At 36.7% G+C, this 21,856-nt stretch overlaps 1 protein-coding gene across 3 annotated transcripts in view; it reads right to left on the reverse strand.

Moving 5' to 3' along the window:
* The window catches only part of rapgef5b (Rap guanine nucleotide exchange factor (GEF) 5b), an 84,057-nt gene continuing 62,201 nt past the window's right edge, over positions 1 to 21,856 (reverse strand). For 2 of the 3 annotated variants that reach the window (XM_067402371.1, XM_067402367.1), the window contains exons 13-26: positions 19,983 to 20,127; positions 17,316 to 17,413; positions 13,604 to 13,634; positions 9,892 to 9,970; positions 9,555 to 9,704; positions 6,843 to 6,940; positions 6,522 to 6,638; positions 5,134 to 5,312; positions 4,787 to 4,877; positions 4,544 to 4,594; positions 4,212 to 4,299; positions 3,611 to 3,675; positions 2,382 to 2,436; positions 1 to 1,662 (exon numbers count right to left, since the gene is read on the reverse strand). In XM_067402371.1, the coding sequence (XP_067258472.1) occupies positions 1,544 to 1,662; positions 2,382 to 2,436; positions 3,611 to 3,675; positions 4,212 to 4,299; positions 4,544 to 4,594; positions 4,787 to 4,877; positions 5,134 to 5,312; positions 6,522 to 6,638; positions 6,843 to 6,940; positions 9,555 to 9,704; positions 9,892 to 9,970; positions 13,604 to 13,634; positions 17,316 to 17,413; positions 19,983 to 20,127 (1,366 nt within the window). In that variant the 3' untranslated portion in view covers positions 1 to 1,543. The remainder of the gene's footprint in view (positions 1,663 to 2,381; positions 2,437 to 3,610; positions 3,676 to 4,211; positions 4,300 to 4,543; positions 4,595 to 4,786; positions 4,878 to 5,133; positions 5,313 to 6,521; positions 6,639 to 6,842; positions 6,941 to 9,554; positions 9,705 to 9,891; positions 9,971 to 13,603; positions 13,635 to 17,315; positions 17,414 to 19,982; positions 20,128 to 21,856) is intronic. The other variant, XM_067402372.1, reaches the window with a different exon arrangement.

The raw sequence follows: 21,856 nt of genomic DNA on the forward strand, positions 1-21,856 counted from the left end.
TCTTGTCGCTTTATAATATTAATATTGAACCACTGTACTCACATGAACTGATTTAAATAAGTTTTTAGTACATTAATGGATCTTGAAGAAGGAAATGACATTGTTCCCTTTGCTCCCATTGCTTAACGAAGGTCTTACGGGTGTGGAACGACATGAGGGTAAGTAATAAATGCCAGAATTTTCATTTTTTGGTGAACTAACCCTTTAACAGATATGTCTGTCAGTTAATATTCCTACCACTAGGTGGCAGTAAGTGTCTAGTATACATTTTGAAAAAATAAAAATGTCAGGTGAAATATTTGGCAAAAGATGGATTTTACAGCATGTGCACACAAGAAAAAGAAACAAAGACAGTGGCAAAGGATTTTTTTTTGTCAGGCTCTTATTGAAGAAAACTAGTGCAAACAGCAGCTACAGTCAGTCACTGCTAACATTTTCTTTTTCTGAAGGTGAGATGTACACCTTTCTATTGCTTTATGGCCTGTTTTTTATTTTTTAAAAAGTTATTTACAGAGTTCACATACAGTATGAACCTCACAGGCATTATCAGATTGGTCAATCATTGGCGTCACCAAATCCTTCAGACCATCTGATCACATTTACATTACATCATTTCTTTGTATTTAAAACCTAGGTGTTGTCTTCCCTTCTGGATCAGGGACAACTTTGTTGTTTAATAAATATCGTAATGTCTCACAAGTCCAAGTACAACTTGCACAAGAAATCTATACATTTGCTTTCTTCAAGCAACATCTAGTGCCATTACAGCTCACAGTTGTTTTCAAACAGGGCCTTTCCAATGAAGTTAGTCCAGAATTTTTATTTCTGTAAAAGTTGCAATTGCAAAGATATGCATTACTTTAAGATGTCTTTTATAGTGTGTGCAAGTTCAACTAATGGTTGCTTTAATCTAGAGTTCTACTTGCTTCTGGTAGCAATGCTGTACCTAAAATACAGTGTGCTGCTGCCTTGAGATATTTTTATGATTGTCTACAAATAGTTTGTTGAGCATGATCTAAAAAGGCATCAAATTGTTTTATGATGTGTGCATGTAGCTCATTTTTCATATTAAATGGACTACATAGAAATGAAGATTTTCTCATATATGCATATGCTAAAAAAAAATCTCCATTTGTGAAACTATTTTTCAGTGACAAACTGCCTCAAAACAACTAAAACTCTGTCCTACACTACTGAGCGAAAGTCTGCTGTTAATAAACGTCTGATTCTAAACATGATGTTTCTGTACTGTAACTTACAGGATACTGGATCACTGTAATGTTTCATTCCTGTTACAACTGTTCAGTAGATTTCAGAAGCCAATTTTATATTTCACAGTCTTGCATGATTCAGCTTCTTTCTTCCTTTCACATCATTGATCTTGTAGAGATTTCTTTGGCTGTGCAATTCACTGTATCTGCTCTGTGTGGTTGGTGTGAGTGTGTCTCCCCCTAGTGGAGATCTTACTCATCACAGTCTTCTCTAAGAGGGAGGATGTTGTCCTGTCTCGTTCAGTAGTAGATTCAGTATTTATCAAGTTGTTCTATGTCCTGGGCTCAAGTCTGTGTGAGAGCTCAAATAGAGTCTGTTGATTGTCGATGACGTGCAGGTAATTGATGTACGTTCTTACTTCCATGCTGTCTTTCTGGGACAACATGTTTCCTGGTGGACAAAAAACCCAAAATCATTATTAGAACCTATAGAATCAACATAACAGGAGTGAATCTGACTTTCAGTGTACTTGAAACCACTAAACTGGGACAAACTACTGTTTTTAGTGTAGAGACAGATTTGGGTTATGCAGTAATTTATACAGAGCTGTGTGTTCAAATACAAGTGGAAGTGTGTCATTGTTTTAAATACTAAAATACATTCTGCCATCCAGACTTAATATGAAAAGACAACTAAGTAAACTATTTGTAGACCGATTCTCCTGAGAAGTGTAAACACTGTGTCGCTATCAAAACGTTTTGGTTGTTTGAGGAGTCCGACCAGCAATGGCACCATTAGCTCGACCAATGGCGTGAGTCTGGGGCGTGATTAGCTGTCATTTTTTGCAGTTTCATTTGGATTTGGTAGTCAGTATTGCCAAGTCTGTGTTTTTCCCATGGAATGGGTTACTATTTAGTTGCTGCCGTGGGTAAAATATTTTCCCGCGGGTTGATTTCCATCCCCATACGTACAATTTTGAGTGCTCCAACACCCCCAAAACACCCCCCAGACATACAAATTCAGTGGAGAATTTGGCCGCTCAGTGGAGTGGTCTATTTTTGACTGGCTATCAGGCTACTTTTGTTGCACAGACCTGGCAACCCTGGAGGTAGTGTGGCAGAGATAACATACATTTTATACTTGTATATCTGTGTGTTTTGAGAACTTACCCATGTGATCTGTCCGACACTGCCTGATAATCCGCACTGTGTCTGCTATCATGTGCTGCACACAAAATACATCTCATATAAGCTTGTTTTGCTCACTTGATGATGGTACTGTATGTGACATTTAAAGGGATAGTTCACCCAAAAATGAATATTCTGTCATTTACACACCTTCATGTCATTTCAAACCTGTATGGCTTTCTTCTATGAATTTTAAGAAATATTCTTTTTTTTGGTGGGGTCCATACAATGAAAGTCAATTTGGTGACCAACATAATTCAAAATATCTTATATGTTCCGCATAAAAAGTCGTCATACAGGTTTGGAACGACATGAGGGTGAATAAATGGACAGAATTTTCATTTTTGGGTGAACTATCCCTTTAATTAAAACAAAAACAATAATAAAAGGACCTCTTTAAAGGGTTAGTTCAACCAAAAATTATAATTCTGTCATTTATTACTCAACCTCATGCCGTTCCACACCCGTAAGACCTTTGTTAATCTTCAGAACACAAATTAAGATATTTTAGTTGAAATCCGATGGCTCCGTGAGGCCTTCATAGGGAGCAATGACATTTCCTCTCTCAAGATCCATTAATGTACTAAAAACATATTTAAATCGGTTCATGTGAGTACAGTGGTTCAATATTAATATTATAAAGCGACGAGAATATTTTTGGAGCGCCAAAAAAACAAAATAATGACTTATTTAGTGATGGCCAATTTCAAAACACTGCTTCAGGAAGCATCGGAGCACAGATGAATCAGCAAGTCGAATCTGCTGTTCGGAGCGCCAAAGTCACGTGATTTCAGCAGTTTGGCGGTTTGACACGAGATCCAAATCATGATTCGTTACGCTGATTCATAACGCTCCGAAGCTTCCTGAAGCAGTGTTTTGAAATCGGCCATCACTAAATAAGTCGTTATTTTGTTTTTTTGCCGCACCAAAAATATTCTTGTCGCTTTATAATATTAATATTGAACCACTGTACTCACATGAACCGATTTAAATATGTTTTTAGTACCTTTTATGGATCTTGAAAGAGGAAATGTCATTGCTGGCTATGCAGGTCTCACTGAGCCATTGGATTTCAACAAAAATATCTTAATTTGTGTTCCGAAGATGAACGAAGGTCTTACAGGTGTGGAACGGCATGAGGGTGAGTAATAAATGACATTATTTTCATTTTTGGATGAACTAACCCTTTAAAGGCCTAAATATTGACTTACTAGCTTATCGAAGTTGACCAGGTTGTCGAGAAAGGTTTTGTTGCCCTCATGAATGAAGGTAATATCTGTTCAGATAGAATATATTTGTTTAAACCAAAAATATTTCAACAAGACTCTCACCATGTGCTAACCAGTTACATTGTGATAAAGATTAATTCTAATTCTTTCGTTCAAACTGCTTGTTAAGCAGGAATACTGTTTCCGGGTCCAAGCCTACAGGTTTCAGCTGAGAATACCATCTCAACAGACGTTCATGAGCACTACTTATTCATATCAAGCTTTTAAAACTCACATTGTGCACTACAGTCTTTTAAAGATTCATAAAAGATTAAATCACTGTCTGACCATCTGAGATGTTGGTATAGGTTAAGATCTTTAAGATTTTTTTCAGTAGTATTACAGCACACAGTGAGTGTATATTAGCACCTTTTGGCCTTTTATAGAGCGTTTGGACCTGGAAATGGTGACCTTAAATGGAAAAGGTGACTTTAAACTTTTCAGTGGACACGACAGACAAATAGCTTGTGACTGCTTAGGACACAGTGTCATGTGCAGATCACTAATGATCTGATGATCTTGTGCATGTTTTTGCTTGCTGCACCTTTCAAAAGCAGAGGTAGGAAAGGGATCTTGGGAGACTTCATCTTCCTAAAGGCATCTCTGTAGGCTTTATGGTTTAAAGAAGGGTCCTGCGGGTCATGAAAAAGCATTCATGTGTACATATTTGTATAATATTACACTGAAAGCATCTGGTTTGTCTCAAATCTCTTCCTCTGTAATGCCACCTGCTGTTTCCTCCCTGTAGGCCAGAGTCTCTGATATGATTACGGCTTCATATATTACATCCTAATGAGCCGTAAACAGCACAAAATGCTCTAGCAGGAGGTGAACTAGCAGGAGGCAACTTAAGAATGTGATGAGACAATCACTTACCGTCAGGCTCTCCAGCTCAGAGAACAACTTCCTGAACTTCCCAGGGACTTTCTGGAATTAGGACAGCAAGAATTGAAGCCAACACACTTTTCCTGTTTAGCACAGTTTGCAATACACTCTAGTTTCACACTGCTAAAAACACAATTTATTACAAACAAAGACTGATTGATGGAAAATCTGCAACACTACCACTCCAAATATATAGTAGTCTATTTCCATGCATTGGAGTTGTTGTCTTCCTACCTCCCATGTCTGAGTGAGTCGACTGACAGCGGGACTGTTCAGTCCCATAATAATCGCAAAGAATGAGTTCAGGTTCCTCTGTGCTTTACAGCTATAAAAGAGAGACAGGCAAAAGAGAGGAGGAGAACATGAGCATGAACACCACCTGATTTATTTGAATAGAAGAAAGAAATACAACCAAGAGTAATTTTAGCACGTTGCTATGTGATTGCTTGTTGTAGGTTGTTAGGTGGATGCTTAATGGCCCAAATCAAATATTTATGATATTCTTGAGACTAGATATGGCTCCTTCAGAGTTTATAGGATTATTTCAGTCAGCGAGTGTGTGTTTGTGCATGTGTACTTACTGTGCTGCAATCTTGATGAATTTTTTAAAAAGCTGCACACGTTTGCAGAGGGTTGGGCACAGAAGCACTTCGGTCATCACCCACTGCTGAGTCTCATTACATCGCTGCAACAGCTGCTCCAGCGCCACCGTGTGGCCAGCGCTCGCATCGCGGCTCAGCGTAAAATGCACCAGCTCTTGCTGCACAGTAGTAAGGAAAATTACATGGCTATGGGTTGCTGGGCTTTGTTGAACATTGTAGAAAATTCTTATTTGAATGTCAGTTTTGAATCAAAACTATTGAGTATGTTCGACACAAGCCATGAATTCCACTAAATTCCACCCAAATTTCACCTACAACTTTGACACTTCAAAAAGTTTGTAAAGACATAGGAAACGTAATCCTTATTAAAGGATTAGTTCACTTCTGAATTAAAAAAATATCCTGATAATTTACGTGTCATCCAAGATGTTCATGTCTTTCTTTCGTCAGTTGAAAAGAAATTAAGGTTTTTGAGGAAAACATTCCAGGATTTTTCTCCATATAGTGGACTTCACCAGGGTACAATGGGTGGAAGGTCCAAATAGCTTTACATGATCCCAGGCAAGGAATAAGGGTCTTATCTAGTGAAAAGAGTGGTCATTTTCTTAAAAAAATATATACATTTTTTTTTTACCTTTCCAACATGATTATGTAATGCGTGGCGGATCGCAGAGTAGTGCAAGACGAGCATTTATGGTTAAAAAGTATACACATTTTTATTTTTTTTTTAGAAAATGAGCGATCGTTCCTCTAGACAAGATCCTTATTCCTCGTCTGGGATCGTGTAGAGCTCTTTGAATCTGCAATTTGGACTTTCAACCCATTGTATCCCAGTGAAGTCCACTATATGGAGAAAAATCCTGGAATGTTTTCCTCAAAAAACTTAATTTCTTTTCAACAGAAGACAGACAGACATGGATCTTTGGATGACATGAGGATGAGTAAATTATCAGGAAATTTTCATTCTGAAGTGAACTAATCCTTTAAAACATATGAATCGAGGGGTTTAATCAAAGTCTTAATCCAACAGACATGATCACTTCATATGATGAACTGATTTCATTTATTCATAAAGCACATAAAATATGATAAACAGAAGCTGAACGTACTTGCTTGAGCACCACGAGAACAAACCTCAAAGTTTTGGGTACATTTTGGGGCAAACTATCACTTTAATGTTGAGTTATGTTTTCTTTCATCCAGACTGATATTATATAAAGCTTTAATGCTATAGTTTTTTCAACTGATTTTTTGTGTCAATTCCTTCTAACTACCTCATTGCTGAATTTAAATTTAAACTGTGCTTTAGTTTGCATATCAAGAATATGCTTTCTTGTGCTACACTGTCTGAAATGTGAAGACTTTACCTCATGGACATTAGTAAAGAGACTCCAGTCACAGTTTGTGAGCGACAAGGCAACATCCCATGTGTTCATGCTCAGCATCTTTACTGAGTGCTGCTGCCCATTATCAGTGAAGGGACTCTGGGAGAACAGAACACAGGCACTTAGATTATTGATAAACTTTTTACTAAATGGGTACATTTTTTGACAAATTCTGGCAGAAAAGAAAGAAAAGTTTAGAATGCGGTGCCTTTAAGGTTGCACAGTCATGTGTAGAGCCGAACTAATGGTGTGGAAAGCAGGTTCTTTTAAGAACGGTTCAGAAAGCAGCATTCTGACTCTCACCATGATCTCAGTCAGGTCTCTTCTGCAGACGAGCAGTCTCTCAGCGGCACTCAGTGAAGACGAGAACACACACTGATCCGACTGAAGCAGAACCTTCTCTGGAGAAAGAGAAAAAGAGAGGAATAAGGATGAAGAGAAAGCATCAATGTCAGAGAAAGGGTAAACAGTGAGTACAACAGAAAAGAGGTAACAAATTTATTTAAATAATTTATTTGGACCCTAAGAGGCATTTGGTCATTAGGATACAATGACCCTAAAGACTTCTCAATTTCTTTCTCCCAAAGAAGCATCAGAACATGACCCTAAACACCCGTTGTCACTATATATACTATATACATGTACTGTGATAACATTTAAAATGTTGCAAAATTATGCAGCTAATGAGAATCCCTGAAATGATCACATACTTTAAGACTAAATTCAGTAACAAATGTATTGCTCATGGTTAGTTCATGTTAGTTAATACATTCATTAATGTTTAGCTAATGAACCTTATTGTAAAGTGTTACCAAAATATGGATTTAGAGTAAAAATGGTAACACTTTACAATAAGGTTCCATTGTAACATTAGTTAACTAGAACTAATAATGGAGAATACTTCTACAGCATTTATTAATCTTTGTTAATGTTAATTTCAGCATTTACTAAAACATTTTTAAAATCAAATGTTGTATTTGTCATCATTAGTTAATGCACTGTGAAGTAAACAATGAACGACTTTATTTTTATCAACATTAACCAACATTAACAAAGATTAATACTGTAACAAATGTATTGCTCATAGTTCGTTCAAAAAAAAAATAATTATACTAGTGTAGTGTTACCATAAAAATGAAAATTGTCATTTACTCAACCTCATGTTATTAAAAATCGTCATGAGTTTATGTCTTTTGTGGAACACCAAAGATATTTTGAAGAATACTGGGAACCAAACCACACTGGAGCCCATTGATTTACATTTTATATATATATATATATATATATATATGGGTTTAAAAAAAGGTGTTTTTTGTCTATAAAATGAAAGTAAGTCAAGTTTTGGAATAACATAAGGGTGACAACAATATTTAGGTGCTTAAAGGGATATTCCACTTAAATATTTAAAGTTGGAACCAAAATACTAAAACAATATTTCAAAACTCTGAAAGGACGAATATGCATAATTAATTTGTTGCCTTTAAATTATTTTCATAATCAGGATGGAACAGATTTGTTGGGAAGGATGATCTGTTCCAGTCACAATAGAGATTTATTAGTGAAATCCACCTGTACCAACATTGAAGTTCCAAGATGAACATCATACTACAGTATAATAGTACACTATTAAAAATTGGTGCATAATTTGGTTATTTAAAAAAATAAACTGTTACTCCAAAAATATGTTGTTATATCAAAAGTATTTGCATATGGTGACAAATTTTCACCATATCACTGTTGCCCTTATTGCAGGGGTGTCCAATCCTGCTCCTGGAGGGCCAATGTCCTGCAGAATTTAGCTCCAACACACCTGACTGGAAGTTTCTAGCAAAGCCACTTTAAGGCAAGCCTCCTAGGTTAAAACGCTGCTGTGGTATGCAGGGAAAGAGACCAAATGCCATTTTTTGAATCGATGTTAATGGAGAAGAAGCTTCACTACGCCGAATAAACTGCTTTTGTGGGAAAAAAAGGCTTATCATTTAATGAATTGACAGCTCATCTTTAACATGTGTGCTCTCAAACATTAGTTTTGGATTGATCTATTTTTAGAGTATACTAATTTTTTTTTTTTTTAAGAGAAATCACGGACAATTGCGTGACAGTGATTGACTGCCGCACAACTATGAACAAAATCCAGTGACATCAAGGCTGTAATGTGATTGGTTAACAAGGCACATGTGGCCATCCAAGTTGGCCGTTACGCTATCTCCAGTGGTAGAGCAACGGAATAACGTGAGTAACGTGAGTCTGAAGACCCTGATTAGCTGGTTCAGATGTGTTTAATTAGGGTTGGAGCTAAACTCTGCAGGACGATGGCCCTCCAGGAGCAGGTTTGGACACCCCTTTTTACCTTTTCTTGATACACAAATTACATTATTTGATTATTTTAAGTAAGCAATAAGGTACGAGAGGCTGTGCTGTATTGTGAATAAGTCACGGCTGAAGGGCGTTGTTAGCCTTGACTTATTCACGATACAGCACTAGGCTAGAGTACCTTATTGCTTTTATAAAACGGTTATCACACAATACAAATATTAAAGCCAAAAATATTTATCAATGCTACTTTCATGAAGTAAACTTTCAATAAAAGCCTTCCTTCCACCAGAAAAAATAGTCCCTGACCGTGAACAGCAACAGAAGTTTCATTATTACGCCATTAGATGGCGGCAAAGACTGCCTTTATGAGTGTGTCAGTCAGTAGCGAAGACTTTTACATTGAAAAGACTGAATTGCTGTGAACACGGAGCAAGACGCAACTGCCACTGTCAGTAACGGGAAAACCCCTTAACTGTTAAAAGGACAAGATAATACATCGGACATTTACACAGATTTTTTTATTATGAACATAGGACTGTCATTAGGATCAGAAGAGGGGGCTTTTAGCCTTACCCTTATGACTAGTTTAAAAGCATAATAGCATCCCTGCAGACCTGAAGACAGTGATGTCTCATAAACACAAAGCTGCAGCAATGTCAATCAAAATGAAAACAGAAAGTTGTATGAACTCGTTCAGACCTCCAGGATACGTGACGGCCATCAACACCATGTCGTCCTCAGCACAGTCAAGTCTTTCGGCCACAGTCCTCAGCAGTTCCTGCACGGACACCTCACTGTGCGTCCTCACGCTCACGTATGAATCTATAGTCACGTACACGCGACACAGCACTGAAGACACACAAACACCCAACGCTGCATCAATCAGCCACCAATTCACATAAATATGCCATAAAACAAGATCCTCACATGCTGTTATACATAAACAACCTGCCATGAGTCTCATGCAGCACCGCAGGCAGTCAGACCTCTATGAGAGTGTAGGAGAGAAATATGAGGGAATATTTTATGAGCTTACCTTCCTTCCTATCCCTCTGTGCCCCTCTCACAGGGTGCCAGTTCTCCTTCAGACTCAGCTGGTGGAAGAGCGCTTTATTCTGGAACACAGTAAACATGTGGCATTGAGAATATTATTGCTTATGAGAAAAACACATGCTAACACACCTTAACGCAACAGTGAAAGTGTTAACTTATCCACACAGCACTCTCTCTGAGCTTGCTAACACAGTTTTGTTGTTGTTAATGAAAAATTAAAGTCCTTTTCATTAACTGAAATAAAATCAACTATTAATAATGGATTAAAAATGTTAACATAAATATCTGATTAAGTGTTAAAAGGCCTATTCTACACTTCTATTACATTTTTGAAGTCCATTTTTGAAAGGATCTCTATCTCCATCTGTGGTTATGACATAAAATTTAAAGTTATTTTGGGATGCCCATTGCTTCTTGTTTGTTTTGTTTTTTGATTACATCCACTGCTTCTCCATGAATGAATTATGGTTTGAGTTATACCTACAGTATGACTGTCTCTATCACCATAACAAAGCAGATCGTTAATTCTACACTCTAAACACACTGAGAGTAAGAAAAAAAGTCTCACAAGATGTACATTTATTTCCAAAAAATGTGTTCTGAGCAAGTAAGTAGCACATCTTCAACCATAGTAACTGGGTCCTCTTTTCTTCACTTGTGGACAAGACATAAACACTTAAGTATGAATGACAAAAGTGAACGAAACCTTAAAGATTTAGTTCACCCAAAAATGAAAATTCTGTCATTAATTACTCACCCTCATGTTGTTCCACACCTGTAAGACTTTCGTTCATCTTCAGAACTCAAATGAAGATCTTTTTAAAGAAACCTGAAAGCTTTCTGTCCTTCCATTGACAGTCTATGCAACTACCACTTTCAAGCCCCAGAAAGGTATAGTAAAGTCATCATAAAAGTAATCCATGTGACCCAAGTGGTTTAACCGGAGTTTTATGAAGTGATGCGAGTACTTTGTTTGCGGAAAAAAAAAAAAAAAAATTTACCACTTTATTTAACATATATTATTTGTGCGTTCACGAGAGCAGCACGACGCATGCAGACGTTGTTGAGTGAACTTGCATTGGAGAATAATGTTTTGTAAATAAAGTGTTAAATTATGTTTTTGGGCAAACAAAGCACTCGTGTCACTACATAAAACTGAGGTTAAACCACTGGAGTCACATGGATTACTTTAAAAGTACCATCGAATGCTTTTTTAAAAGATGTAATATAAGTCTAAGGTGTCCCCTGAATGTGTCTGTGAAGTTTCAGCTCAAAATACCCCATAGTTTTTTTTTTTATTAATTTTTTTAACTGCCTATTTTGGGGCATCATTAAAAATGCGCCGATTCAGGTTGCGGCCCCTTTAAATCGCGCGCTCTCCGCCCCCGGAGCTCGCGCTTGCCTTGAACAGTGCATAAAGTTTACACAGCTAAAATAACCCTCGAATGGATCTTTATGAGATGTTCATCATGCATACTGCATGCATGCGTTGGATTATGAGAGTATTGTATTTATTTGGATGTTTACATTTGATTCTGAATGAATCTGAGGCTGTGCTCTGTGGCTAACGGCTAATGCTACACTGTTGGAGAGATTTATTAAGAATGAAGTTGTTTATGAATTATACAGACGGCTCTTGTCTCCGTGAATACAGTAAGAAACGATGGTAACTTTAACCACATTTAACAGTACATTAGCAACATGCTAACGAAACATTTAGAAAGACAATTTACAAATATCACTAAAAATATCATGATATCATGGATCATGTCAGTTATTATCGCTCCATCTGCCATTTTTCACTATTGTTCTTGCTAGCTTACCTAGTCTGATGATTCACCTGCACAGATCCAGACTTTCTGCCCTTGTCTAATGCCTTTCATAATGTTGGAAACATGGGCTGGCATATGCAAATATTGGGGCGTACACCCCGACTGTTGCGTAACAGTTGGTGTTATGTTGAGATTCGCCTGTTCTTCAGAGGACTTTTACACAAATGAGATTTATATAAGAAGGAGGAAACAATGGAGTTTGAGACTCACTGTATGTCATTTCCATGTACTGAACTCTTGTTATTTAACTATGCGAGGTAAATTCAATTTTTGATTCTAGGGCACCTTTAATGGTGTCTTTACTACCTTTCTGGGCCTTGAAAATGGTAAATTGTCAATGGAGGAACAGAAAGCTCTGAGATTTCATTAAAAATATCTTAATTTATGTTCCGAAGATGAGCGTAAGTCTTACGGGTTTGAAACGACATGAGGGTGAATTAACCCTTCACCTCTTTTCTTTACTTGTGGATAAGACAAACACCCAAGTTTAAATGACAGAATTGAACGAAAACCATAAAGGGTTAGTTCACCCAAAAATGAAAATTCTGTCATGAATTACTCGCCTTCATATCATTCCAAACCTGTAAGACATTCGTTCATCTTTGGAACTCAAATGAAGATATTTTAATGAAATCTGAAAGCTTTCTGTCCCTCCATTGACAGTTTACGCAACTACCATTTTCAAGGCCCAGAAAGGTAGTAAAGACATCACTAAAGTAATCCATGTGACTCCATTGGTTTAACCTCAATTTTATGAGTGCTTTGCCTGCCCAAAAACATAATTTAACACTTTATTTACAAATAATTAATCTCCAATGCAAGTTCACGCAACATCGTCTGCTCTCGTGTCATCACATGCATGTGTTGTGGTGTACAAAGTATTCGCATCACTTCATAAAACTCAGGTTAAACCACTTGGGTCACATGGATTACTTTTATGATGACTTTACTATACCTTTCTGGGGCTTGAAAGTGGTAGTTGCGTAGACTGTCAATGGAAGGACAGAAAGCTCTCAGGTTTCTTTAAAAAGATCTTCATTTGAGTTCTGAAGATGAACGAAAGTCTTACAGGTGTGGAACAACATGAGGGTGAGTAATTAATGACAGAATTTTCATTTTTGGGTGAACTGACCCTTTAAGGTTTTGTTCATTTCTGTCATTCATACTTAAGTGTTTATGTCTTGTCCACAAGTAAAGAAAAGTGGATCCAGTTACTATGGTGGAAGATGTGATACTTACTTGTTCAGAACACGTTTTCTTTGAAAATAAATGTACATCTTGTGGGACTTTGTTCTTACTCTCAGTGTGTTTAGAGTGTAGAATTAACGATCTGCTTTGTTATGGTGATAGAGACAGTCATTGATTATGATCATGTACACTGATTATGCTGTTTAAACAATGTCTTAAACTGTATTTGCTTTTTTTTAAATCACTGATTGTTTTAAGGCATAACTTCGCAACTTTTAAAGGAAACCTGACACTTAGATTTTTGCCCACAACCCTGAATTCACTTTGCATGTCATTGCCTTTATTGGCACCCTGTCAGCTTATTCCACGAGCGCATGTCTTGTACACGTCTATTTAATTTGGCATCAAGATCAGAGAAAAACGAGTCATTTCAAAGTGAAATGTGAACGCTGTTATCTTGTGTGGTCAGATTTTTATAATGAGCTGATGTTTCTCATTGATATATAAATGTGGGCGAACATATCTTAGCATTGCCATGGTTCAGTCATCAATATCATGATGGTTTCTAAACAAGAAATACTTAATAGAAATCATTTTTAAACCACAAAAAGTTCACTAAGGTGGTTTCATTAAAAATTCTCTGCAGGTAATATAACGGATGGTCTTAACTCTTACCTTCTTCTGCGGAGAGGATTCATCTACCGTGCTGAGAGATGACAGGGGAAGAAGACAAGAGAGAGACAGAAAGAAATAAAGAAAAATGAGCCAAAGGGATCACTTGAAATATAAATGTGCCATTATATCAATACTGCAAGATGGCATCTCCCACCCGCTGCGAGGAGCGCTCGTAAAAAGCCTTTTCTCATTCAGATCAGGCCTGAATCATCAGCGCTAACATTAAAGTCTGACACAACGTGATTTACTGATTGCCTCATCTAAATGAAAGCGCACAACGTCCTCATCCATGCACACCTCATTCTGATTAAACAGCCTGATAAAAACGGGCAATCGGAGAGAGCTTTATAGTCTCCATATTCCCCATCTGATGCCTCTCTAATTAATCATTGGCCTTTCATGAAGCAGCAGCAGGCGTGTGATGTATAGCTGAGAGGTCAACGCCAGGACTGCTGCTTACTAAACAGAAATATTGGATACGAGCTCATGTGTGAAGCGAAGCTCTTTGGCCTGGCTGAATTCATTCATTCTGCTCAGTCCTGATATGTATTAGTGCAATATTACAAAGCCACTTTCCTAATCCTGTGTTAATAAATTGTAGGGATTGTGCACCCAAAAATCTGACCCTGACTATAGTTCTTAACATGGCCATCATGAATCTACAGTCCAGGCTTCAAAAAGCAAGGTGAGGTGAGACATGACCAAAGAAAAAGAAAAGATTGTATAGATCTTTAAAGGGTCATGAAACCCTAAACCAAAATTTCTGCGATTTTAACAAAGGTATGTGTGTTGAACACCATTGTAGACTATGTTAGCATCTGTTAGATTTAATAGTTGGTAAATTGATAATGGTTAAATTTTAGTTTTTATACGCTATTTTCGTCTTCCGGATTTAAAATCTTCATCCTGTCCACGTCACAGGCTGTGACGTTTTTTTTTTTTTTATTATTATTAAATCTGTACGATACAAAGAATAAGAACACAACAAATAGAGTCATTAATACAGAAATATCAGATAAGAGCAGAGCCAGGGGGAATTTCAAATAAATACATTAAAGATAGAGTATAACTGAATGGTTTTAGCAGCCTTCTTGTTTTTTGAATCATAAATGGAATTTATGTACTGTTCCGTCTCCTTACCAAAAGCTATAAAAGAAGGTTTAGAATTACTAAATTTGGCTTTGTGAATGTGATATTTCCCTAAAATTATCAATAAATTAATTAGGTATATTTCTTGGTGTTTTTTATTCTTGTTATCATGGAAACCAAACAGTACATTTTTCCAAAACAAAGAAAAATCCGCAACAAGTTTCACAGGCTGTGACGTGGCAGAGCACGATAGTACTTTTATAACTCATCGGTATTTCATAATTATTAACGAGACTGAGTTTTTTATCCAATGAGAAGACTCTCTTAATTATTCATGACACCACGTGGATCTTTCCAATGACGAGGACGGTTAATGGCACTAAACAGCGAGAGAGACTGACTGACTGACTGTGCGTGTCTGTTGGCGTGGAGCGAGCGGGTAAGCGCGAGTGTTTTCGGTTCATTCCTATGGAAGTTGAGCCGCGTGTAAGTTAAATGTGACGCTCAACTTCCATAGGAATGAATCTAAAAATGCTCTGGTCGCTTGCTCTGCTCCAGTCGACACGCAGCCTGACTGACTGAGCGTGTTGCAGGTTCGGCGCGTAGATCTATGCTATGTACGCAAGGTTTTTTTTTTAAGCGTTATTTTTTTTTTCAAATATATGCATGTATAGTATATAAACAACTATATATTTTATAATGACTGTAATTACACATGTACATTAATATGTTTTAAATAGAATTACGATTACTGTAGGATATATGTAGCAGGGCATTCAGTTACTCTGGAAAAGACAAAAATAAAGTGTCAGTGTATTTCATTAGATTTTAACTTTTCCAGTTTTTTTTTAAAATGTAGTATTTCCTCACGTTTTACCACTGATTTTTAGTGACAGTCGATATCCATGGGCTACTGGTGATGAGAGTTTCCCCCCTCTCCTCTCCTCTCCTCTCCTCTCCCCTCCCCTCTTCTCACAGCCACCGCCCATTTAAGTTGCATTTTTCAAAAAGATTGTGAGCTAGTCTTGAGCTGAAAGAGGGGGGTTTCATGACCCTTTAAATAGGGAAAGTATAAGATGTATTTGTGTAATGGGTTACATTATAATAATAACAATAATATTAAGTAAGGGATAATGTACACCCAAACTGTTGATATTGCAAAATAAACCCAGACAGGGTGATTTTGTACAAGTAAATAATTAGAAATAAAACAGGTAATCGTTTTGACGCCGTGCCTGAACGCCGTTTATCCCTTCACAGTGGCATATCACGGACGGGCACTCAGGGCTATTAAATTATTATTATTATTATTATCATCATACTTGTATTATTAAATTAATATTGCACTTCATTTGCCTTGCGATATCATAGTGCATCACCGCCGCGCTGCGAGGCCGAGGATAGTAAAATATTAGTTAGATAGCTTATTCCTCAATTAAAAACAACTTGTTTAACACGAAATACTTCTCAATTCACAAAAATGGGCCACAAGAGAAATATTAAGAAAATAAATTTGATTCATCTCGCATTGTCTTTAAGAGAATGCGCCGTTATTGCAGCGGCAGATGCCAAAAGCTCAGTCAGTTTTTACTTTCAGTTTCTGTAGTGAATAATTGACTGGAGTTTGAGACTTCTTCACGGACATAACTCTCACGCCAAGTCTGCACACTGTTTGTGTGATATCCACAAGCTCGCCTTCATGGTTTAAAATGGAAATATTTTCAATATTGCAACGTGGTATTTTTCATTATCAACAGTTACTCACAAAATAATGGACAATGATTCAGTCATTTCCCGTGATAATACAATTAAGTGAATTATTAAATAAATGGGTAAATAAACAAGCAAACTTAAACTTGTTGCCCTTAAACTTACCCATATCACTAAACCAGTCCCTAACCTCAATAGCAGCAAAAGTGTTTTGTAATACAACATGAACATACTGTACTTATTTTTTGGATGCAAGTACATAAATTACACTTTATTGTGTATTTAACTACTAATATAATTTTTGAAAGTTTGGATTGCTGCATTGAATCAAAAATCTCTTTTTTTTTAAGACATCCAGAGTAATAATGCTTGTAACAGTCAATTTCAGATTAAACAATATGTTGACAGTCATTCAAAAGAAGTCATTTAAAACTGCAGTTAAACTAATTAAAGCTAAGTTATCACCCACAGCAGAGTGTGTCATCTGGGGACCGACTGATGAGGATTTCAACTGTCAACACACAGATCTTCTTTGTATCATCACTTCACTCCTTTATTATCTCTCTGTTACTCTATTTCTCATCATGTATCCCAGAAGGGAAATGGAGAATGTCAAAGAAAATCATGCCTTGTAGGGCTAATCCCAAAATGGTTGCATGGATAAAAAACTTCTCCTTAACAGCATGATTTATTCAAAAGACGAGAGTTTATAGGGCATCATTTTGTATTTTTCCATCTCATTTTGCATTTTTAGGACTACGAATAAGGGACGTTATTGTGCGAATATAATCAGTGCATCTTAATATATCTACCATAACAAAGAGCTTCCCAGAAATCAGTTGTGAACAAGAAATGCATAATTTCAATGTGTAAAAATTAGATGTGGTGTGGTTATGATGATGAAGTGACTCACTGTCTCCTTTGCATTCTTAGAAGTTTCTGAAGTTCTTTGAGATCTTTCTCCAGAGAGGGAAACTCATAGAGATCATCCAGAACATATCTGTACAGAGTCTGCAAACGTGAAACGAAAGCAAGATTGAAATATTGGATTTTAAAATATTGATTACCATGTCTGATTTATTTCATTTTATTATTTTTTTTAGTGCCCTTGTAACATATGTTACATGTACTTACTGTAGTAGTAACTACATAATTACATGCAACTAACTCTATAGTAATGTTAATTTAGGGGACATTTACACAACAACGATGTAGTAAAAAGAGAACATTACAATCTTTCCAACAATTACCATATCAATATAACATACCACAATCTCAGTTTTTCAAATATCTTCAGTTGTGTCATTTTATAAAACCTTTGTCTGATAATGGCAAATTGAGATTAGAACTTACTCACATTGAACAGATTGTGACAAATAATTTTTCTAAAGGGTTAATATCTGTTATATATGATGCTTTGTCTGACACATGTACTTCCTCTTTAGAGAATTTGGGGAAATGATTTAGGTCACAGAATCGATAATGCAGATTGGTCTGCTGTATGTAACAATTTGTACTTTAAGTGTACTTCATTGGGGGTTCATGAACTTAATGACAAATTGATTAACAGAATCGATCTCACACCATTGCGTCTAAAAAATATTTATAGAAACTCCTCTGGTCTGTTTTAATTGTAAAAAGCGCAAGGGAACATTTCTTCACTGCTTTTGGTATTGTGATAAAATCATCCCTTTTTGGACCAAAATACATAATTTCTTACAAGAGCAATTTCATTTCTCTTTGGAATTGGATCTGTGTAACGAGGCGGGACTCAGGGTAAGATCCATCTGCAGGCTTTATTAAACAGAGCTCATAGTAAGACAGGCAATGCAACAGTGGCAAACAGGTATGGCAGAAAGCAGGCAGAATCGTAGTCGAGGAACAGGCAATGAATCAGGGCAGGTGGAAAGCATTCACAAAACCAGGAAACAATAAACAATCCAAAAGGTCCAAAGGGCAGGCAGCAGGAATCGTAACACGGGGAACAGACGGGATAAGTAATTGCAGAATTGCAACAATGGTTAACAAGACCTCACAAAGTGAGTGTTATCTATTGGAGTGGAGACATGTTTGACTCACATGCTAAACAACTGTTTTTAATTTTGGTTTATTTAGCAAAGAAATGTATATTGTTACTGTGGTCATCCCCTCAGGTACCTTCTTTCAAAATGTGGATGTCTCAAATATCTACACTACTTCCACTCGAGAAACTCACTTATGATACACACCAAAAGTCTAAGGACTTTTTGCGGATATGGACACCTCTTTGGCATTATGTTAATAATATTCCCTGATTCTTTATTCCATTTTGTATATTTACTTTCCTGCCTGACACAAATGTATTTTTTTATGCATTTCTTCTTTCCATTTTGGCTGTATTTGAACCGATAAAAAAAAAAAAAAAAAAAAAAAAAGTAATGTGTTAATGGTAACTAAATGCGTTACTTAGTTACTTTTTATGGAGAGTAATGTGTTACGTTACTTTTTCCCATCTGTGCTGGACTTGCTTGTTTGTTTTTTAATAACAAACAAAAAAATCTACATTTGGCAAAAAAAAAAAAAAAAAAAAAAGATCCAAAATCAATTTCAAAATCAAGTACATAGCCACCCAGAGTTTAAAACCATCTCCTTACCTTAGCCCAATTCACAACGGTAAGCTTGTATTTATATTTTTTAATTCGTGTGGTACTGGTAGGTTTCCGCGGGAAATTCGAGCTTGTCACTATTCGACTTTGTGTCATTACGTCACAACAGCAGCTGGAATAATTAAACTTATTTTGATGGTATATTGTATGGCAAACTAACGTTAGAATTAGATGTTAGACTGTACAGAAATTGAAATTTACAGGTAACGCTAACACACACTAAATACAGTCACACAATGCTAATGTTGTTGCTAATTTGAGAACCAAGTATAACAAGAATAATAATTTGCACGGTTTGATGTGATATGAGCTAAGCGATCGTTAGATTTAATCACCATTTGTAGCACGATTTATTGTTATGCTTTTTTTTCTCAGTTAGCCAGAAAATAAGTGGCAGATTTGTTACTTGTTCAGATGAGATTTTCTGGTGAAAATTCTTATTTTAGTCATACTTCCAAGAATACAATCTGTTATTCCGAAGTACAGTATCCACTATTGCGGTGACTGACAGCCACACTTTCTTCTCAAAACATTAGATTAATCTGCGCTGAGGAGCCATGCCAATGCACAACCCACGTAAAGATAATTCCACAAATGACTGCAATTACAGGTTTCAAACAGAGATGGCGACAAAGAGGCAAAACTTAAGGACTGCAGCTTTAATGTATTGTACTAAAAATGTTATTACACTGTAACAAGGACACCTTAAAATAAAGTGTAACAAAAAAAAAGTGCACCAATTTCACTGTAATACATGTTCACATGCAGTAGAGTGTATGATAATTAAAAGGTCTGAGGGCATTTAAAAATCCTCTGAAGCCAGCAATAATCTCACGATCTCGTCCTCATTATGAGGCATTAAGAAATCAAAAGCTGTAGGGGTGGTGGCATTTTTGTATTTCCAAAAATAATTCCCTCCCTCTCTCCACCCATACCTTGAGGAAGAGTTTGGCGTGCTCGTCGTCCTGCGGCAGGTCTGTGCACAGCGAGCTCCACTGGGAAAGCAGGTGCAGCACTTTTCGTTTCCTAAGCAGAGTGTCTCTCCCTTCCTCTTTCATCCGTCCTTTCTTTGAACAATAGGTGGACCAGGAGCAGTTAAGGCATCAAATCTATTCCAGCACGCTAGACTGCTCAAAACCACAGTTCAGAGGAAGGAGGAAATGCCTGAGGCTGAATTCTCTGTATTAAATTAACAGAGGTTGAGTAAGAGAGAATTAATTGCCTGCCCTCGGCTAAACGGCGTAGGGTTTGTTAAGTGGTTTAACGCCAGACAGAGCGTGTTGTTAAGATCATGTAAAAGAACATGTATAACATAGCGCTGCTCAGTCATTGTACAGTTCCATGAATTGCTCATTGCTTCATTCGAGTCTCAGATCATCTTTAAATAGTTAACTGAGAATCCAGAACAGAGGGTATGGAATATTTCATTTAGAATATTACATACAATACAATAATGTATAATATGTACAATATACACTTCTCATCAAAAAAATTTGACACACTGTACTGAATGTTCTTAAAAAAACATTTTGATATGGGCTTATACTTAAATTCTTGTGTAGACAAAGATGAATTGTGCCTACATTTAAATTTCTTTTCAAAATTGAAATCAATCTATTTTTAAGTGTATTATTGATAATAAATATTTATTGAGTGAACTATATAATACCTTTAAAATAATATGTTAACTAATTATTATTGTAAACATAGTACAAACCCGATTCCAAAAAAAAGTTGGGACACTGTTCAAATTGTGAATAAAAAAGGAATGCAATAATTTACAAATCTCATAAACCTATATTTTATTCACAATAGAATATAGATAACATATCAAATGTTGAAAGAGACATTTTGAAATGTCATGCCATATATTGGCTCATTTTGGATTTCATGAGAGCTACACATTCCAAAAAAGTTGGGACAGGTAGCAATAAGAGGCTGGAAAAGTTAAATGTACATATAAAGGAACAGCTGGAGGACCAATTTGTACTTTTTTTGTCAATTGGCAACACGATTGGGTATAAAAAGAGCCTCTCAGAGTGGCAGTTTCTCTCAGAAGTCAAGATGGGCAGAGGATTCCCCCAATGCTGTGGCAAAAAATAGTGGAGCAATATCAGAAAGGAGTTTCTCAGAGAAAAATTGCAAAGAGTTTGAAGTTATCATCATCTACAGTGCATAATAGCATCCAAAGATTCAGAGAATCTGAAACAATCTCTGTGCATAAGGGTCAAGGCCGGAAAACCATACTGGATGCCCGTGATCTTCGGGCCCTTAGACGGCACTGCATCACATACAGGAATGCTACTGTAATGGAAATCACAACATGGGTTGTGAACACAATCCACCGTGCCATTCGCCGTTGCCGGCTAAAACTCTATAGGTCAAAAAAGAAGCCATATCTAAACATGATCCAGAAGCGCAGGCGTTTTCTCTGGGCCAAGACTCATTTAAAATGGACTGTGGGCAAAGTGGAAAACTGTTCTATGGTCAGACGAATCAAAATTTGAAGTTCTTTTTGGAAAACTGGGACGCCATGTCATCAGGACTAAAGAGGACAAGGACAACCCAAGTTGTTATCAGCGCTCAGTTCAGAAGCCTGCATCTCTGATGGTATGGGGTTGCATGAGTGCGTGTGGCATGGGCAGTTTACACATCTGGAAAGGCACCATCAATGCTGAAAGGTATATCCAAGTTCTAGAACAACATATGTTCCCATCCAGATGTCGTCTCTTTCAGGGAAGACCTTGCATTTTCCAACATGACAATGCCAGACCACATACTGCATCAATTACAACATCATGGCTGTGTA

The sequence above is a fragment of the Chanodichthys erythropterus genome, chromosome 2 (genome assembly GCF_024489055.1).
Source record: "Chanodichthys erythropterus isolate Z2021 chromosome 2, ASM2448905v1, whole genome shotgun sequence".
Classification (NCBI taxonomy): Eukaryota; Metazoa; Chordata; class Actinopteri; order Cypriniformes; family Xenocyprididae; genus Chanodichthys; species Chanodichthys erythropterus.